This window comes from Drosophila biarmipes, unplaced genomic scaffold (genome assembly GCF_025231255.1).
Source record: "Drosophila biarmipes strain raj3 unplaced genomic scaffold, RU_DBia_V1.1 ptg000022l, whole genome shotgun sequence".
Classification (NCBI taxonomy): Eukaryota; Metazoa; Arthropoda; class Insecta; order Diptera; family Drosophilidae; genus Drosophila; species Drosophila biarmipes.
The window spans coordinates 25,417-46,356 of NW_026114539.1; the positions used below are offsets into that span (position 1 = coordinate 25,417).

At 52.1% G+C, this 20,940-nt stretch overlaps 1 protein-coding gene across 1 annotated transcript; it reads right to left on the reverse strand.

Annotated features, from left to right (window-relative positions):
* Positions 1-13,821: 13,821 nt before the first annotated feature.
* On the reverse strand, positions 13,822-20,683 carry LOC127012146 (uncharacterized). Its single transcript, XM_050890363.1, has 2 exons — positions 20,123-20,683; positions 13,822-13,884 (listed from the first exon to the last, which is right to left on the reverse strand). Exons 1-2 carry the CDS (start codon positions 20,408-20,410, stop codon positions 13,846-13,848), a joined length of 327 nt encoding a protein of 108 aa, XP_050746320.1. The 5' UTR covers positions 20,411-20,683; the 3' UTR covers positions 13,822-13,845.
* Between the last annotated feature and the right edge of the window lie 257 nt (positions 20,684-20,940).

Sequence of the window (20,940 nt, forward strand, 5' to 3'; positions counted from 1 at the left end):
TTTAAACCTTTACTGTTGCCTTTTGTCTACCGTATCTGCTTGTAGCTGCTCGCTTGTGTTCTGTGTTTGTTGTTGTTTCAGCTCGCTCACGTGGATGGTCCTCTTTTCTTTTGTGTTCACGTGCCGTATTTTGCAGGTTACTGGTGACGCAAAATCTATGACCTGATAAGGTCCGTCTATCTTGGGGCCAACTTTGCTGCGAACCCCTCGGCCGCCTTTGACAAATTATGTTCCTTGCCCCACACGACGTCCCCCACCGTTGGTGTCCATTGTCTCCTCCTTAGGTTGTAATGCCTAGCCTAATCCTAGGAGGCTCTCTCCAGATTCCGCCTTACATTCTCGAATATTTCCCCGAGTTTGTTTGCCTTCACCCCTGGGGTCTCAGTGGGTCGCCCTGTTCCCAAGGTCTCTCTGTCGTATAGGGCGCTCTGTAGTCTTGGTTCTCTGCCTTGAGTAATAAACGCCGGCGTGTATCCTGTGGATTCCGAAACACTCGTTTTTATTGCTAGCATGATCTCAGGCCATTTCTCGTCCCAGTTTTTCTGATCCTGCCCTGTAAACTGCGCTATCATTGTCTTCACGGTCCTGTTTGCTCTTTCTGTCGGGTTTTCTTGCGGGCTATATGGAGCCGTGAACTGCTACTTGGCTCCCACCTCGGCCAGGAAACTCTTGAAGATTTTGCTGTTGAACTGTACACCGTTGTCCGTTACGACTACCTTCGGGACCCCAAACCTTGTGATGATGCGCTCCCTGAACGCTTTCTTTGGGGACTTGGCCGTCGCGTTCCGCAGCGGCACTAATTCAGTCCAGTTGCAGAACCTGTCTATCAGCACCAACAGCATTTGGTTGCCGTGTTTTGAACGCGGCAAGGGTTCGACGAAGTCTGCGCATACTGTAGCCCACGGTTCCTCTGGCACCTGCGTTAGCATTTTCCCAGCTGCCTGCATCTGATTCGGCTTGAATCTGATACATGTCTAGCACCCTCTTACGTGGGCTCAAGCGTCTCGGTGCATGCCTGGCCAGTAGCCAGTAGGAGTACCGGGCTGCTGCTATTGTCCTTCTGCTTTCTACATGGCCAGCTGTCGGTGAGTCGTGGTTCTCTTTCAGCACCACTTCTCGTAGAGCTTTCGGGACGCACATCTTCCACGTCGCGACATCCTCACTGCCTGCTCTGTGTGGAATGTGTCTGTACAAGGTGTCTCCCACCATTACGTAGTCCGGGTACTTTTGTGGCTGGGTCCTAATCTTTCCGCGCATGTCCTGAATCCAGCTGCATGCTGCGGAGGCTTCCGCCGCCGATGACTCCTTGATCCCTCGCAGTGTTATCGGTAGTGGCTGCCTTGATAATGCGTCTGCCACCACATTGAGTTGTCCCTTCCTGTACGCTATTTCGAAGTCATACTGCTGCAACTCCAGGGCCCATCTGGCGATCCCTTCTGAAGGGCTCTCGATGCTGTTGAGCCACTTCAGTGCAATGTGGTCGGTTACCACCTTCTCGGTCGTGGAGTAGTTTTTCTCAGCCCCGTCAAGCATTCGGCTTGAGTAAGAGATCGCCACTTTAAGTTTCTTGGGTCAAATTGGCACCCATACCGTAATCACTTGCGTTCGTTTGCACGGCTGCCGAGATGTGGCACCTTCTCTCGTGGTCCAAAGTTCACGGTCGCGTCAAACGTCCGGCGGCGTCCCGTTACTCCCTTTTGCACACGGCACTTTTGCTCCGCCCGCCAAGTCTCCGCTCTTCTTTCTCCATTCTTGGTCTCCAAACTCTCACGTTCTCCAAAATCCCGCGTTCCCCAAGCTCTCACTTTTTCCAAACTCTCACGTTCTCCGTCCTCGATCTCCAAACTCTCTCGTTCTCCAACCTCTCTTCGCCGCTCCGCTACTACGCGAATTCGCCGCGTACCTGGTGAGCGGCCGGCCATCTGCTGCTGGGATTTGTGTGGAGTTATTCAACTCCTCACATTCCCTTCTTATTTCGGGAAAGATTTAAGAAAATCAGCGCTCCCACTTTCCGGCGTTCCATTGTATATCCTAGCCCTTGAGTCATGTCGCATCTCGTTACGATTCCTTCGGCGCTCCCTCGTTGCTCCCTCGACGTTCCCTCTACGCTTTCAACCTGGTAACGATTCCACAGCGCCGGTCGTCCTCCGCATAACAACTTCAAATCTTCCGCGCCAATCCTCCATCTGTTACCACTGGACACCGATACTAATCGGCTATCGATACCCAGAGGGCCTGCTCCCGATATAGATATCGCAGGTGCAGCGTTGCCACTTGCTCGCCGCGATGTTCATCATCACCAATATTTCCAAATTGCTTGTGCCCATCGATCGCACTAGCGTCCAGTGCCAATCGACCGCCTATCGAGGCGCCCCCTTCTCTGTTGTATGGTGATTTTGCAAATTGTTTATGCCCGTGCACCTGTCGGCCGGAGCTTAGTTTTTTTTTGTACCCCTCAGCCCGGCGTTTCCACTTGTCCTTGCCACTACGTAAGTACTCTGATCTCACACCCGACTCCTTGTATGTGCTCATCAGCTTATTTTCTCTTGGCAGGTTGCCTTTGTTGACCATGAGTGCCCTTTCAGACTCCTAACGCTGTGTTTCCTGGTTTGCACCCCGATCCGTCCGGCGATCCCATCTCCTCATCTGGGCATTATGCCCTTCCCCGGGATGCTTCGACTCTTTCGGTACAGCTCTCTTAGCTGTGCCGACTTCCCCGTTCCTTTGGCAGACTGCTGCTGCCAGTCCTAATCAAATCTTTGGAGACCTTGGTTCGTTCCTTTCCGCTTTCGTTATCCTTGACGTGTTCCTTGTAATGTATATGATTGTATCGTAGTGCCTTGTATAGAATCCTTCAAGTTTTATCTGTGTAGCCTTTAGGAATCCTAAAAGTGATCCTCGGAGTCTTTCCTCATTCCTGAGCATCCTTGGAATTATCCTCGGGCTCTTTTCTTTGTATCCTTTGGGCATCCTTGGAGCTATCCTTGGACCCTTCTCCTCGTGTCCTTTGGGTATCCTTGGAGCCATCCTTGGACCCTTTTCCTCGTGTCTTTTGAGACTCTTTAAACCTTTACTGTTGCCTTTTGTCTACCGTATCTGCTTGTAGCTGCTCGCTTGTGTTCTGTGTTTGTTGTTGTTTCAGCTCGCTCACGTGGATGGTCCTCTTTTCTTTTGTGTTCACGTGCCGTATTTTGCAGGTTACTGGTGACGCAAAATCTATGACCTGATAAGGTCCGTCTATCTTGGGGCCAACTTTGCTGCGAACCCCTCGGCCGCCTTTGACAAATTATGTTCCTTGCCCCACACGACGTCCCCCACCGTTGGTGTCCATTGTCTCCTCCTTAGGTTGTAATGCCTAGCCTAATCCTAGGAGGCTCTCTCCAGATTCCGCCTTACATTCTCGAATATTTCCCCGAGTTTGTTTGCCTTCACCCCTGGGGTCTCAGTGGGTCGCCCTGTTCCCAAGGTCTCTCTGTCGTATAGGGCGCTCTGTAGTCTTGGTTCTCTGCCTTGAGTAATAAACGCCGGCGTGTATCCTGTGGATTCCGAAACACTCGTTTTTATTGCTAGCATGATCTCAGGCCATTTCTCGTCCCAGTTTTTCTGATCCTGCCCTGTAAACTGCGCTATCATTGTCTTCACGGTCCTGTTTGCTCTTTCTGTCGGGTTTTCTTGCGGGCTATATGGAGCCGTGAACTGCTACTTGGCTCCCACCTCGGCCAGGAAACTCTTGAAGATTTTGCTGTTGAACTGTACACCGTTGTCCGTTACGACTACCTTCGGGACCCCAAACCTTGTGATGATGCGCTCCCTGAACGCTTTCTTTGGGGACTTGGCCGTCGCGTTCCGCAGCGGCACTAATTCAGTCCAGTTGCAGAACCTGTCTATCAGCACCAACAGCATTTGGTTGCCGTGTTTTGAACGCGGCAAGGGTTCGACGAAGTCTGCGCATACTGTAGCCCACGGTTCCTCTGGCACCTGCGTTAGCATTTTCCCAGCTGCCTGCATCTGATTCGGCTTGAATCTGATACATGTCTAGCACCCTCTTACGTGGGCTCAAGCGTCTCGGTGCATGCCTGGCCAGTAGCCAGTAGGAGTACCGGGCTGCTGCTATTGTCCTTCTGCTTTCTACATGGCCAGCTGTCGGTGAGTCGTGGTTCTCTTTCAGCACCACTTCTCGTAGAGCTTTCGGGACGCACATCTTCCACGTCGCGACATCCTCACTGCCTGCTCTGTGTGGAATGTGTCCGTACAAGGTGTCTCCCACCATTACGTAGTCCGGGTACTTTTGTGGCTGGGTCCTAATCTTTCCGCGCATGTCCTGAATCCAGCTGCATGCTGCGGAGGCTTCCGCCGCCGATGACTCCTTGATCCCTCGCAGTGTTATCGGTAGTGGCTGCCTTGATAATGCGTCTGCCACCACATTGAGTTGTCCCTTCCTGTACGCTATTTCGAAGTCATACTGCTGCAACTCCAGGGCCCATCTGGCGATCCCTTCTGAAGGGCTCTCGATGCTGTTGAGCCACTTCAGTGCAATGTGGTCGGTTACCACCTTCTCGGTCGTGGAGTAGTTTTTCTCAGCCCCGTCAAGCATTCGGCTTGAGTAAGAGATCGCCACTTTAAGTTTCTTGGGTCAAATTGGCACCCATACCGTAATCACTTGCGTTCGTTTGCACGGCTGCCGAGATGTGGCACCTTCTCTCGTGGTCCAAAGTTCACGGTCGCGTCAAACGTCCGGCGGCGTCCCGTTACTCCCTTTTGCACACGGCACTTTTGCTCCGCCCGCCAAGTCTCCGCTCTTCTTTCTCCATTCTTGGTCTCCAAACTCTCACGTTCTCCAAAATCCCGCGTTCCCCAAGCTCTCACTTTTTCCAAACTCTCACGTTCTCCGTCCTCGATCTCCAAACTCTCTCGTTCTCCAACCTCTCTTCGCCGCTCCGCTACTACGCGAATTCGCCGCGTACCTGGTGAGCGGCCGGCCATCTGCTGCTGGGATTTGTGTGGAGTTATTCAACTCCTCACATTCCCTTCTTATTTCGGGAAAGATTTAAGAAAATCAGCGCTCCCACTTTCCGGCGTTCCATTGTATATCCTAGCCCTTGAGTCATGTCGCATCTCGTTACGATTCCTTCGGCGCTCCCTCGTTGCTCCCTCGACGTTCCCTCTACGCTTTCAACCTGGTAACGATTCCACAGCGCCGGTCGTCCTCCGCATAACAACTTCAAATCTTCCGCGCCAATCCTCCATCTGTTACCACTGGACACCGATACTAATCGGCTATCGATACCCAGAGGGCCTGCTCCCGATATAGATATCGCAGGTGCAGCGTTGCCACTTGCTCGCCGCGATGTTCATCATCACCAATATTTCCAAATTGCTTGTGCCCATCGATCGCACTAGCGTCCAGTGCCAATCGACCGCCTATCGAGGCGCCCCCTTCTCTGTTGTATGGTGATTTTGCAAATTGTTTATGCCCGTGCACCTGTCGGCCGGAGCTTAGTTTTTTTTTGTACCCCTCAGCCCGGCGTTTTCACTTGTCCTTGCCACTACGTAAGTACTCTGATCTCACACCCGACTCCTTGTATGTGCTCATCAGCTTATTTTCTCTTGGCAGGTTGCCTTTGTTGACCATGGTGCCCTTTCAGACTCCTAACGCTGTGTTTCCTGGTTTGCACCCCGATCCGTCCGGCGATCCCATCTCCTCATCTGGGCATTATGCCCTTCCCCGGGATGCTTCGACTCTTTCGGTACAGCTCTCTTAGCTGTGCCGACTTCCCCGTTCCTTTGGCAGACTGCTGCTGCCAGTCCTAATCAAATCTTTGGAGACCTTGGTTCGTTCCTTTCGTTCGTTCCGCTTTCGTTATCCTTGACGTGTTCCTTGTAATGTATATGATTGTATCGTAGTGCCTTGTATAGAATCCTTCAAGTTTTATCTGTGTAGCCTTTAGGAATCCTAAAAGTGATCCTCGGAGTCTTTCCTCATTCCTGAGCATCCTTGGAATTATCCTCGGGCTCTTTTCTTTGTATCCTTTGGGCATCCTTGGAGCTATCCTTGGACCCTTCTCCTCGTGTCCTTTGGGTATCCTTGGAGCCATCCTTGGACCCTTTTCCTCGTGTCTTTTGAGACTCTTTAAACCTTTACTGTTGCCTTTTGTCTACCGTATCTGCTTGTAGCTGCTCGCTTGTGTTCTGTGTTTGTTGTTGTTTCAGCTCGCTCACGTGGATGGTCCTCTTTTCTTTTGTGTTCACGTGCCGTATTTTGCAGGTTACTGGTGACGCAAAATCTATGACCTGATAAGGTCCGTCTATCTTGGGGCCAACTTTGCTGCGAACCCCTCGGCCGCCTTTGACAAATTATGTTCCTTGCCCCATACGACGTCCCCCACCGTTGGTGTCCATTGTCTCCTCCTTAGGTTGTAATGCCTAGCCTAATCCTAGGAGGCTCTCTCCAGATTCCGCCTTACATTCTCGAATATTTCCCCGAGTTTGTTTGCCTTCACCCCTGGGGTCTCAGTGGGTCGCCCTGTTCCCAAGGTCTCTCTGTCGTATAGGGCGCTCTGTAGTCTTGGTTCTCTGCCTTGAGTAATAAACGCCGGCGTGTATCCTGTGGATTCCGAAACACTCGTTTTTATTGCTAGCATGATCTCAGGCCATTTCTCGTCCCAGTTTTTCTGATCCTGCCCTGTAAACTGCGCTATCATTGTCTTCACGGTCCTGTTTGCTCTTTCTGTCGGGTTTTCTTGCGGGCTATATGGAGCCGTGAACTGCTACTTGGCTCCCACCTCGGCCAGGAAACTCTTGAAGATTTTGCTGTTGAACTGTACACCGTTGTCCGTTACGACTACCTTCGGGACCCCAAACCTTGTGATGATGCGCTCCCTGAACGCTTTCTTTGGGGACTTGGCCGTCGCGTTCCGCAGCGGCACTAATTCAGTCCAGTTGCAGAACCTGTCTATCAGCACCAACAGCATTTGGTTGCCGTGTTTTGAACGCGGCAAGGGTTCGACGAAGTCTGCGCATACTGTAGCCCACGGTTCCTCTGGCACCTGCGTTAGCATTTTCCCAGCTGCCTGCATCTGATTCGGCTTGAATCTGATACATGTCTAGCACCCTCTTACGTGGGCTCAAGCGTCTCGGTGCATGCCTGGCCAGTAGCCAGTAGGAGTACCGGGCTGCTGCTATTGTCCTTCTGCTTTCTACATGGCCAGCTGTCGGTGAGTCGTGGTTCTCTTTCAGCACCACTTCTCGTAGAGCTTTCGGGACGCACATCTTCCACGTCGCGACATCCTCACTGCCTGCTCTGTGTGGAATGTGTCCGTACAAGGTGTCTCCCACCATTACGTAGTCCGGGTACTTTTGTGGCTGGGTCCTAATCTTTCCGCGCATGTCCTGAATCCAGCTGCATGCTGCGGAGGCTTCCGCCGCCGATGACTCCTTGATCCCTCGCAGTGTTATCGGTAGTGGCTGCCTTGATAATGCGTCTGCCACCACATTGAGTTGTCCCTTCCTGTACGCTATTTCGAAGTCATACTGCTGCAACTCCAGGGCCCATCTGGCGATCCCTTCTGAAGGGCTCTCGATGCTGTTGAGCCACTTCAGTGCAATGTGGTCGGTTACCACCTTCTCGGTCGTGGAGTAGTTTTTCTCAGCCCCGTCAAGCATTCGGCTTGAGTAAGAGATCGCCACTTTAAGTTTCTTGGGTCAAATTGGCACCCATACCGTAATCACTTGCGTTCGTTTGCACGGCTGCCGAGATGTGGCACCTTCTCTCGTGGTCCAAAGTTCACGGTCGCGTCAAACGTCCGGCGGCGTCCCGTTACTCCCTTTTGCACACGGCACTTTTGCTCCGCCCGCCAAGTCTCCGCTCTTCTTTCTCCATTCTTGGTCTCCAAACTCTCACGTTCTCCAAAATCCCGCGTTCCCCAAGCTCTCACTTTTTCCAAACTCTCACGTTCTCCGTCCTCGATCTCCAAACTCTCTCGTTCTCCAACCTCTCTTCGCCGCTCCGCTACTACGCGAATTCGCCGCGTACCTGGTGAGCGGCCGGCCATCTGCTGCTGGGATTTGTGTGGAGTTATTCAACTCCTCACATTCCCTTCTTATTTCGGGAAAGATTTAAGAAAATCAGCGCTCCCACTTTCCGGCGTTCCATTGTATATCCTAGCCCTTGAGTCATGTCGCATCTCGTTACGATTCCTTCGGCGCTCCCTCGTTGCTCCCTCGACGTTCCCTCTACGCTTTCAACCTGGTAACGATTCCACAGCGCCGGTCGTCCTCCGCATAACAACTTCAAATCTTCCGCGCCAATCCTCCATCTGTTACCACTGGACACCGATACTAATCGGCTATCGATACCCAGAGGGCCTGCTCCCGATATAGATATCGCAGGTGCAGCGTTGCCACTTGCTCGCCGCGATGTTCATCATCACCAATATTTCCAAATTGCTTGTGCCCATCGATCGCACTAGCGTCCAGTGCCAATCGACCGCCTATCGAGGCGCCCCCTTCTCTGTTGTATGGTGATTTTGCAAATTGTTTATGCCCGTGCACCTGTCGGCCGGAGCTTAGTTTTTTTTTGTACCCCTCAGCCCGGCGTTTCCACTTGTCCTTGCCACTACGTAAGTACTCTGATCTCACACCCGACTCCTTGTATGTGCTCATCAGCTTATTTTCTCTTGGCAGGTTGCCTTTGTTGACCATGAGTGCCCTTTCAGACTCCTAACGCTGTGTTTCCTGGTTTGCACCCCGATCCGTCCGGCGATCCCATCTCCTCATCTGGGCATTATGCCCTTCCCCGGGATGCTTCGACTCTTTCGGTACAGCTCTCTTAGCTGTGCCGACTTCCCCGTTCCTTTGGCAGACTGCTGCTGCCAGTCCTAATCAAATCTTTGGAGACCTTGGTTCGTTCCTTTCGTTCGTTCCGCTTTCGTTATCCTTGACGTGTTCCTTGTAATGTATATGATTGTATCGTAGTGCCTTGTATAGAATCCTTCAAGTTTTATCTGTGTAGCCTTTAGGAATCCTAAAAGTGATCCTCGGAGTCTTTCCTCATTCCTGAGCATCCTTGGAATTATCCTCGGGCTCTTTTCTTTGTATCCTTTGGGCATCCTTGGAGCTATCCTTGGACCCTTCTCCTCGTGTCCTTTGGGTATCCTTGGAGCCATCCTTGGACCCTTTTCCTCGTGTCTTTTGAGACTCTTTAAACCTTTACTGTTGCCTTTTGTCTACCGTATCTGCTTGTAGCTGCTCGCTTGTGTTCTGTGTTTGTTGTTGTTTCAGCTCGCTCACGTGGATGGTCCTCTTTTCTTTTGTGTTCACGTGCCGTATTTTGCAGGTTACTGGTGACGCAAAATCTATGACCTGATAAGGTCCGTCTATCTTGGGGCCAACTTTGCTGCGAACCCCTCGGCCGCCTTTGACAAATTATGTTCCTTGCCCCACACGACGTCCCCCACCGTTGGTGTCCATTGTCTCCTCCTTAGGTTGTAATGCCTAGCCTAATCCTAGGAGGCTCTCTCCAGATTCCGCCTTACATTCTCGAATATTTCCCCGAGTTTGTTTGCCTTCACCCCTGGGGTCTCAGTGGGTCGCCCTGTTCCCAAGGTCTCTCTGTCGTATAGGGCGCTCTGTAGTCTTGGTTCTCTGCCTTGAGTAATAAACGCCGGCGTGTATCCTGTGGATTCCGAAACACTCGTTTTTATTGCTAGCATGATCTCAGGCCATTTCTCGTCCCAGTTTTTCTGATCCTGCCCTGTAAACTGCGCTATCATTGTCTTCACGGTCCTGTTTGCTCTTTCTGTCGGGTTTTCTTGCGGGCTATATGGAGCCGTGAACTGCTACTTGGCTCCCACCTCGGCCAGGAAACTCTTGAAGATTTTGCTGTTGAACTGTACACCGTTGTCCGTTACGACTACCTTCGGGACCCCAAACCTTGTGATGATGCGCTCCCTGAACGCTTTCTTTGGGGACTTGGCCGTCGCGTTCCGCAGCGGCACTAATTCAGTCCAGTTGCAGAACCTGTCTATCAGCACCAACAGCATTTGGTTGCCGTGTTTTGAACGCGGCAAGGGTTCGACGAAGTCTGCGCATACTGTAGCCCACGGTTCCTCTGGCACCTGCGTTAGCATTTTCCCAGCTGCCTGCATCTGATTCGGCTTGAATCTGATACATGTCTAGCACCCTCTTACGTGGGCTCAAGCGTCTCGGTGCATGCCTGGCCAGTAGCCAGTAGGAGTACCGGGCTGCTGCTATTGTCCTTCTGCTTTCTACATGGCCAGCTGTCGGTGAGTCGTGGTTCTCTTTCAGCACCACTTCTCGTAGAGCTTTCGGGACGCACATCTTCCACGTCGCGACATCCTCACTGCCTGCTCTGTGTGGAATGTGTCTGTACAAGGTGTCTCCCACCATTACGTAGTCCGGGTACTTTTGTGGCTGGGTCCTAATCTTTCCGCGCATGTCCTGAATCCAGCTGCATGCTGCGGAGGCTTCCGCCGCCGATGACTCCTTGATCCCTCGCAGTGTTATCGGTAGTGGCTGCCTTGATAATGCGTCTGCCACCACATTGAGTTGTCCCTTCCTGTACGCTATTTCGAAGTCATACTGCTGCAACTCCAGGGCCCATCTGGCGATCCCTTCTGAAGGGCTCTCGATGCTGTTGAGCCACTTCAGTGCAATGTGGTCGGTTACCACCTTCTCGGTCGTGGAGTAGTTTTTCTCAGCCCCGTCAAGCATTCGGCTTGAGTAAGAGATCGCCACTTTAAGTTTCTTGGGTCAAATTGGCACCCATACCGTAATCACTTGCGTTCGTTTGCACGGCTGCCGAGATGTGGCACCTTCTCTCGTGGTCCAAAGTTCACGGTCGCGTCAAACGTCCGGCGGCGTCCCGTTACTCCCTTTTGCACACGGCACTTTTGCTCCGCCCGCCAAGTCTCCGCTCTTCTTTCTCCATTCTTGGTCTCCAAACTCTCACGTTCTCCAAAATCCCGCGTTCCCCAAGCTCTCACTTTTTCCAAACTCTCACGTTCTCCGTCCTCGATCTCCAAACTCTCTCGTTCTCCAACCTCTCTTCGCCGCTCCGCTACTACGCGAATTCGCCGCGTACCTGGTGAGCGGCCGGCCATCTGCTGCTGGGATTTGTGTGGAGTTATTCAACTCCTCACATTCCCTTCTTATTTCGGGAAAGATTTAAGAAAATCAGCGCTCCCACTTTCCGGCGTTCCATTGTATATCCTAGCCCTTGAGTCATGTCGCATCTCGTTACGATTCCTTCGGCGCTCCCTCGTTGCTCCCTCGACGTTCCCTCTACGCTTTCAACCTGGTAACGATTCCACAGCGCCGGTCGTCCTCCGCATAACAACTTCAAATCTCCCGCGCCAATCCTCCATCTGTTACCACTGGACACCGATACTAATCGGCAATCGATACCCAGAGGGCCTGCTCCCGATATAGATATCGCAGGTGCAGCGTTGCCACTTGCTCGCCGCGATGTTCATCATCACCAATATTTCCAAATTGCTTGTGCCCATCGATCGCACTAGCGTCCAGTGCCAATCGACCGCCTATCGAGGCGCCCCCTTCTCTGTTGTATGGTGATTTTGCAAATTGTTTATGCCCGTGCACCTGTCGGCCGGAGCTTAGTTTTTTTTTGTACCCCTCAGCCCGGCGTTTCCACTTGTCCTTGCCACTACGTAAGTACTCTGATCTCACACCCGACTCCTTGTATGTGCTCATCAGCTTATTTTCTCTTGGCAGGTTGCCTTTGTTGACCATGAGTGCCCTTTCAGACTCCTAACGCTGTGTTTCCTGGTTTGCACCCCGATCCGTCCGGCGATCCCATCTCCTCATCTGGGCATTATGCCCTTCCCCGGGATGCTTCGACTCTTTCGGTACAGCTCTCTTAGCTGTGCCGACTTCCCCCTTCCTTTGGCAGACTGCTGCTGCCAGTCCTAATCAAATCTTTGGAGACCTTGGTTCGTTCCTTTCGTTCGTTCCGCTTTCGTTATCCTTGACGTGTTCCTTGTAATGTATATGATTGTATCGTAGTGCCTTGTATAGAATCCTCAAGTTTTATCTGTGTAGCCTTTAGGAATCCTAAAAGTGATCCTCGGAGTCTTTCCTCATTCCTGAGCATCCTTGGAATTATCCTCGGGCTCTTTTCTTTGTATCCTTTGGGCATCCTTGGAGCTATCCTTGGACCCTTCTCCTCGTGTCCTTTGGGTATCCTTGGAGCCATCCTTGGACCCTTTTCCTCGTGTCTTTTGAGACTCTTTAAACCTTTACTGTTGCCTTTTGTCTACCGTATCTGCTTTTAGCTGCTCGCTTGTGTTCTGTGTTTGTTGTTGTTTCAGCTCGCTCACATGGATGGTCCTCTCTTCTTTTGTGTTCACGTGCCGTATTTTGCAGATTACTGGTGACGCAAAATCTATGACCTGGTAAGGTCCGTCGTGTCTTGGGGCCAACTTTGCTGCGAACCCCTCGGCCGCCTTTGACAAATTATGTTCATTGCCCCACATGACGTCCCCCACCGTTGGTGTCCATTGTCTCCTCCTTAGGTTGTAATGCCTAGCCTAATCCTAGGAGGCTCTCTCCAGATTCCGCCTTACATTCTCGAATATTTCCCCGAGTTTGTTTGCCTTCACCCCTGGGGTCTCAGTGGGTCGCCCTGTTCCCAAGGGCTCTCTGTCGTATAGGGCGCTCTGTAGTCTTCGTTCTCTGCCTTGAGTAATAAACGCCGGCGTGTATCCTGTGGATTCCGAAACACTCATATTTATTGCTATGATCTCTCTATAATCTCAGGCCATTTCTCGTCCCAGTTTTTCTGATCCTGCCCTGTAAACTGCGCTATCATTGTCTTCACGGTCCTATTTGCTCTTTCTGTCGGGTTTTCTTGCGGGCTATATAGAGCCGTGAACTGCTGCTTGGCTCCCACCTTGGCCAGGAAACTCTTGAAGATTTTGCTGTTGAACTGTACACCGTTGTCCGTTACGAATACCTTCGGGACCCCAAACCTTGTGATGATCCGCTCCCTGAACGCTTTCTTTGGGGACTTGGCCGTCGCGTTCCGCAGCGGCACTAATTCAACCTGTCTATCAGCACCAACAGCATTTGGTTGCCGTGTTTTGAACGCGGCAAAGGTTCGACGAAGTCTGCGCATACTGTAGCCCACGGTTCCTCTGGCACCTGCGTTATCATTTTCCCAGCTGCCTGCATCTGATTCGGCTTGAATCTGATACATGTCTCGCACCCTCTTACGTGGGCTCGAGCGTCTCGGTACATGCCTGGCCAGTAGTACCGGACTGCTGCTATTGTCCTTCTGCTTCTACATGGCCAGCTGTCGGTGAGTCGTGGTTCTCTTTCAGCACCACTTCTCGTAGAGCTTTCGGGACGCACATCTTCCACGTCGCGACATCCTCACTGCCTGCTCTGTGTGGAATGTGTCTGTACAAGGTGTCTCCCTCCATTACGTAGTCCGGGTACTTTTGTGGCTGGGTCCTAATCTTTCCGCGCATGTCCTGAATCCAGCTGCATGCTGCGGAGGCTTCCGCCGCCGATGACTCCTTGATCCCTCGCAGTGTTATCGGTAGTGGCTGCCTTGATAATGCGTCTGCCACCACATTGAGTTGTCCCTTCCTGTACGCTATTTCGAAGTCATACTGCTGCAACTCCAGGGCCCATCTGGCGATCCTTCTGAAGGGCTCTCGATGCTGTTGAGCCACTTCAGTGCAATGTGGTCGGTTACCACCTTCTCGGTCGTGGAGTAGTTTTTCTCAGCCCCGTCAAGCATTCGGCTTGAGTAAGAGATCGCCACGTTAAGTTTCTTGGGTCAAATTGGCACCCATACCGTAATCACTTGCGTTCGTTTGCACGGCTGCCGAGATGTGGCACCTTCTCTCGTGGTCCAAAGTTCACGGTCGCGTCAAACGTTCGGCGGCGTCCCGTTACTCCCTTTTGCACACGGCACTTTTGCTCCGCCCGCCAAGTCTCCGCTCTTCTTTCTCCATTCTTGGTCTCCAAACTCTCACGTTCTCCAAAATCCCGCGTTCCCCAAGCTCTCACTTTTTCCAAACTCTCACGTTCTCCGTCCTCGATCTCCAAACTCTCTCGTTCTCCAACCTCTCTTCGCCGCTCCGCTACTACGCGAATTCGCCGCGTACCTGGTGAGCGGCCGGCCATCTGCTGCTGGGATTTGTGTGGAGTTATTCAACTCCTCACATTCCCTTCTTATTTCGGGAAAGATTTAAGAAAATCAGCGCTCCCACTTTCCGGCGTTCCATTGTATATCCTAGCCCTTGAGTCATGTCGCATCTCGTTACGATTCCTTCGGCGCTCCCTCGTTGCTCCCTCGACGTTCCCTCTACGCTTTCAACCTGGTAACGATTCCACAGCGCCGGTCGTCCTCCGCATAACAACTTCAAATCTCCCGCGCCAATCCTCCATCTGTTACCACTGGACACCGATACTAATCGGCAATCGATACCCAGAGGGCCTGCTCCCGATATAGATATCGCAGGTGCAGCGTTGCCACTTGCTCGCCGCGATGTTCATCATCACCAATATTTCCAAATTGCTTGTGCCCATCGATCGCACTAGCGTCCAGTGCCAATCGACCGCCTATCGAGGCGCCCCCTTCTCTGTTGTATGGTGATTTTGCAAATTGTTTATGCCCGTGCACCTGTCGGCCGGAGCTTAGTTTTTTTTTGTACCCCTCAGCCCGGCGTTTCCACTTGTCCTTGCCACTACGTAAGTACTCTGATCTCACACCCGACTCCTTGTATGTGCTCATCAGCTTATTTTCTCTTGGCAGGTTGCCTTTGTTGACCATGAGTGCCCTTTCAGACTCCTAACGCTGTGTTTCCTGGTTTGCACCCCGATCCGTCCGGCGATCCCATCTCCTCATCTGGGCATTATGCCCTTCCCCGGGATGCTTGGACTCTTTCGGTACAGCTCTCTTAGCTGTGCCGACTTCCCCCTTCCTTTGGCAGACTGCTGCTGCCAGTCCTAATCAAATCTTTGGAGACCTTGGTTCGTTCCTTTCCGCTTTCGTTATCCTTGACGTGTTCCTTGTAATGTATATGATTGTATCGTAGTGCCTTGTGTAGAATCCTTCAAGTTTTATCTGTGTAGCCTTTAGGAATCCTAAAAGTGATCCTCGGAGTCTTTCCTCATTCCTGAGCATCCTTGGAATTATCCTCGGGCTCTTTTCTTTGTATCCTTTGGGCATCCTTGGAGCTATCCTTGGACCCTTCTCCTCGTGTCCTTTGGGTATCCTTGGAGCCATCCTTGGACCCTTTTCCTCGTGTCTTTTGAGACTCTTTAAACCTTTACTGTTGCCTTTTGTCTACCGTATCTGCTTTTAGCTGCTCGCTTGTGTTCTGTGTTTGTTGTTGTTTCAGCTCGCTCACATGGATGGTCCTCTCTTCTTTTGTGTTCACGTGCCGTATTTTGCAGATGGTGACGCAAAATCTATGACCTGGTAAGGTCCGTCGTGTCTTGGGGCCAACTTTGCTGCGAACCCCTCGGCCGCCTTTGACAAATTATGTTCATTGCCCCACACGACGTCCCCCACCGTTGGTGTCCATTGTCTCCTCCTTAGGTTGTAATGCCTAGCCTAATCCTAGGAGGCTCTCTCCAGATTCCGCCTTACATTCTCGAATATTTCCCCGAGTTTGTTTGCCTTCACCCCTGGGGTCTCAGTGGGTCGCCCTGTTCCCAAGGGCTCTCTGTCGTATAGGGCGCTCTGTAGTCTTCGTTCTCTGCCTTGAGTAATAAACGCCGGCGTGTATCCTGTGGATTCCGAAACACTCATATTTATTGCTAGTATGATCTCAGGCCATTTCTCGTCCCAGTTTTTCTGATCCTGCCCTGTAAACTGCGCTATCATTGTCTTCACGGTCCTATTTGCTCTTTCTGTCGGGTTTTCTTGCGGGCTATATGGAGCCGTGAACTGCTGCTTGGCTCCCACCTTGGCCAGGAAACTCTTGAAGATTTTGCTGTTGAACTGTACACCGTTGTCCGTTACGAATACCTTCGGGACCCCAAACCTTGTGATGATCCGCTCCCTGAACGCTTTCTTTGGGGACTTGGCCGTCGCGTTCCGCAGCGGCACTAATTCAACCTGTCTATCAGCACCAACAGCATTTGGTTGCCGTGTTTTGAACGCGGCAAAGGTTCGACGAAGTCTGCGCATACTGTAGCCCACGGTTCCTCTGGCACCTGCGTTATCATTTTCCCAGCTGCCTGCATCTGATTCGGCTTAAATCTGATACATGTCTCGCACCTTCTTACGTGGGCTCGAGCGTCTCGGTACATGCCTGGCCAGTAGTACCGGACTGCTGCTATTGTCCTTCTGCTTCTACATGGCCAGCTGTCGGTGAGTCGTGGTTCTCTTTCAGCACCACTTCTCGTAGAGCTTTCGGGACGCACATCTTCCACGTCGCGACATCCTCACTGCCTGCTCTGTGTGGAATGTGTCTGTACAAGGTGTCTCCCTCCATTACGTAGTCCGGGTACTTTTGTGGCTGGGTCCTAATCTTTCCGCGCATGTCCTGAATCCAGCTGCATGCTGCGGAGGCTTCCGCCGCCGATGACTCCTTGATCCCTCGCAGTGTAGTGGCTGCCTCCACATTGAGTTGTCCCTTCCTGTACGCTATTTCGAAGTCATACTGCTGCAACTCCAGGGCCCATCTGGCGATCCTTCCTGAAGGGCTCTCGATGCTGTTGAGCCACTTCAGTGCAATGTGGTCGGTTACCACCTTCTCGGTCGTGGAGTAGTTTTTCTCAGCCCCGTCAAGCATTCGGCATGAGTAAGAGATCGCCACGTTAAGTTTCTTGGGTCAAATTGGCACCCATACCGTAATCACTTGCGTTCGTTTGCAGGACAAATGGTTTTTAAAAATCCGGGCACGCCAGTACGGGGTCTGCCACCAGCCTTGCCTTCACTTCTTCGAATGCCGACTGATGTTCCTGTGTCCACACCCACTTGTTGTCCTTGCACAGCAGATCGTTGAGAGGTTTGACTATTTTTGCCAGGTACTGTCGAAGCTCTCTTACTGTTGACGGTGGCTCTAATTCGGCGATGGCTGCTACCTTTCCGGATCCATGCCGATCCCGTCGCTAGTCACTCTATGACCCAAATACGGCAGCTCCTTCTTGAAAAACTGGCATTTTTTCGGGTTCAATCTCAGATTAGCGTCTTTCAGCCGCCGGAATACCTCTTTCAAGTTTGCCTTGTGCTGTTCTAGTGTGCGTCCGATTACTATGATATCCTCCTGGTACGCAAATGCGTGCGGCGACATCTCGGAACCAATCACCCGGTCCAACACCCGCTGGAAGGTCGCAGATGCCGAATGGAGTCCAAACGGCATTACTCTCCACTGGAATAACGCCTCTCCCGACACTGTAAACGCAGTATACTGCCTGATGCTTTCTTTCAGCGGGATTTGTCAGTAGCCATCCTTCAGGTCCAAGCTGCTTATGTACCGTGCCTCTCTCAGCTGGTCGAGGATATAATTTATTCGAGGCATCTGGTAGGCATCCTTTATCGATTTGGCGTTGATCTGCCTGAAGTCGACGCACAGTCTCCACTTGCCCGTCTTCTTCCTAACCATCACCATGGGAGAGCTGTATGGTTGGGTGCTCTAAGCATCCCATTTGGAGTAGCTCGTCCACCTTCGCATTGATCTCCCCTTCAATTTTCGGGTTCTTGGGGTAGTATCGCTGTTTTATTGGTTTGCGTCCTTCATCGTTATTTGATGCTCTGCCATGTTCGAAATTCCTGTCATGGTTTCGAAACTGGCTAGCTCTGCCTCCAGGAACTTCGCTGTGTCGTCATACTCTGTTTCCTGTTATACGACTGCTACCGATAGCCTCTCCTCGAGCGACCCATTGTGTCGGTTCCTGGCCAGTATTATCACCTCGTGTCCAGCGCACCTTATCTCGAACTTATTCCGACTTGAGTTAGAAAGTTCCATCCTAACACCAATGAATCCACTACCCCTAGTAGTATCAGCAGGCTCATGGTTAGTCGCTTGTTCTCAAATGCGATCTCCGCCTCCAGCTGTTCATCGATCCCGCCGCACCTTCCGTCTGCCAACCTAATTTGCCGCCGTGTCCTCGTAATCCTCCCGAGGGCAGCCAGGTTGTCCGCCAGTTCCTTGCTTATAAAACTCGATGTTGCCTCGGTGTCGATCGTGGCCTTGTACGTGCCTCCTCTTCCTCCTCTTCGATTAGCTTGCCCGTTAGTTTGGAGAGGTAGCATCTTGCGACCCCGGCTCGCCTCTCTGCGGCTGAGGTCGCTGGCCATTTCCCGCCTGCTTGCAGCACTCGACGCTCCTGACACCTACTCTTACGCACACCCAGCAGAAATGGCCTCAACATCTTCTGCATGTCGATCATGTAGTCTTTAAATGACTCACTGAAACCCTGCTTTAATTATCTGACCTGATCCGACAGCCTTGTGAAGAAATCTATCGGCAGAAAGTAAAGATGGAAGCTCTCAATGAACTCTGCCCAGGTTTTCCATTGTTTATTGTTGGCGATAAACCACGCATCTCTCGGGGAATCATGTCTAGGTTATGATCATGCCGTAGGTGATGGCGGACCATTCAACCTGTTCCAGGAACTCTAACGGTTTCTCCGCCCCGTCGAACCTGAATGACCACTCGAGGACTTGTTTAGCGACCCTTGCATAATCCGCCTGGCTGTGTCTAAAGGTCAGAACCGTTGTCTTCCTGTCCTGACTTGACTCTCTCCTGTGAGCCTCCCTTTACAAGTTGTCGACGCTCAAGCTTGCTACTAGGTTATCCCCTTCAGCGTTAGTTAGCGTGATACTCGGGCCGGTTCTGTCGTAATACATGGCTTCCAACTCAGCCCAGATGTCGGCAAGTTGTGGGTCGTTCTCTGTCTCTGAGTAATACTTCGACAATGTCCTCCTCATGTCCTCTAATCTACCGTCCAGGGCGACATTAAGTCTTTGTGCGTCCTGGGCGAAGTCCTTCTTCTTAAAGCGGTAAATCCACTTATTTCCCATTCTGTTTATTTTGCATTCACCGCTGGGAAAATCACGTTTTGGGCGCCAGATGTAACGAACTGATTTATTTGCTTTCTGCTCGCTACGGTATTTGTGCAGCTAGCTCAGTAGATTGTGTGTGTTCGATCCACCAAATGTATATAAACGTGAACGTGAGGAAGCTGCCTCGTTCTTCACTTTGCTTCAGCGCCTCGTGTAAAAGAACGATCCACCCTAGCGTCACCCTTTCGCGTAGTGTCCGTGCCGTTCCTGCGGGCTCGATTCTCCTTGCGTGGCTGTTGCGGTGTGGTGTCCTGCGAACTGCTCCTGGCAGGGTGGCTGTACGTCGTGACTTCTGTGCTGGGTTCGTGGGCATACGCCGATCCGGGACTTCCCTCCCTTCTGGCCCGCTACTCTCGGGGTTCGGCCGCGCCGCTCCGGGACTTCTCTCCCTTCTGGCTGATCGCGCCAAGACCTGCTCAACTCCACTTGGCGCAGTGAGCTCACGCCGGGATACGCCAAAGTAGTGCTTGGGGCGAGGTACACTGGGGCTCGACAGGCTTACCCCAGAGCTCACGATTTCAAGTCGCCGGCTTTCACTGCTCTAAGTCTGGTGGACCCTCCAGGCGTAACGCCTGGAATTCGTTGGCAGTTATGAACAGACCGCTTGACTTAGCCATGTGGTGCCTTCTTAGACCTAAGCCACCTGTGTCTCAGTTCGGAGATTCCTTGTAATTCCCAATCCCGAAAGTCTCGACGTGACAATCTTGCTCCTTGTAGGCTCCTATGGCGCTGATTCCGACGACTCGCCTTGTTGTGGCTCCCTCGTAGTTTGCTTGCTTGTTGTTCAAATGCTTCTCTTGATCTCGACTGATTGATCGACTGACACATCCCGCTGCCAGCGCCCTGCGGGCTTATATAGGGCCTCCGGGAACCCTTTTTGAGTACGGCCCGCCGAAACTCTCCTCACCGGGTCCAAAGTCCATGGCTCCTGTTTGACCCCCTTGTCCTTCAGGCACTGCTTCCCGCCGACGTCCAGACTGATGCTGCCGTCCCGCTGATTCCGGTGATGCATATGGCATCCTTGTGTGCCGCACGGCTGCCGAGATGTGGCACCTTCTCTCGTGGTCCAAAGTTCACGGTCGCGTCAAACGTCCGGCGGCGTCCCGTTACTCCCTTTTGCACACGGCACTTTTGCTCCGCCCGCCAAGTCTCCGCTCTTCTTTCTCCATTCTTGGTCTCCAAACTCTCACGTTCTCCAAAATCCCGCGTTCCCCAAGCTCTCACTTTTTCCAAACTCTCACGTTCTCCGTCCTCGATCTCCAAACTCTCTCGTTCTCCAACCTCTCTTCGCCGCTCCGCTACTACGCGAATTCGCCGCGTACCTGGTGAGCGGCCGGCCATCTGCTGCTGGGATTTGTGTGGAGTTATTCAACTCCTCACATTCCCTTCTTATTTCGGGAAAGATTTAAGAAAATCAGCGCTCCCACTTTCCGGCGTTCCCTTGTATATCCTAGCCCTTGAGTCATGTCGCATCTCGTTACGATTCCTTCGGCGCTCCCTCGTTGCTCCCTCGACGTTCCCTCCACGCTTTCAACCTGGTAACGATTCCACAGCGCCGGTCGTCCTCCGCATAACAACTTCAAATCTCCCGCGCCAATCCTCCATCTGTTCCCACTGGACACCGATACTAATCGGCTATCGATACCCAGAGGGCCTGCTCCCGATATAGATATCGCAGGTGCAGCGTTGCCACTTGCTCGCCGCGATGTTCATCATCACCAATATTTCCATATTGCTTGTGCCCATCGATCGCACTATCGTCCAGTGCCAATCGACCGCCTATCGAGGCGCCCCCTTCTCTGTTGTATGGTGATTTTGCAAATTGTTTATGCCCGTGCACCTGTCGGCCGGAGCTTAGTTTTTTTTTGTAC

Excerpts from the sequence above, each read along its gene's own strand:
- LOC127012146 (XM_050890363.1), bottom strand. The coding sequence starts at position 20,410 with ATGGCCGGCCGCTCACCAGGTACGCGGCGAATTCGCGTAGTAGCGGAG. Across the intron at positions 13,885-20,122 it reads ACTTTGGACCACGAGAGAAG|GTGCCACATCTCGGCAGCCG; the intron begins GTGCCACATCTC and ends CCACGAGAGAAG.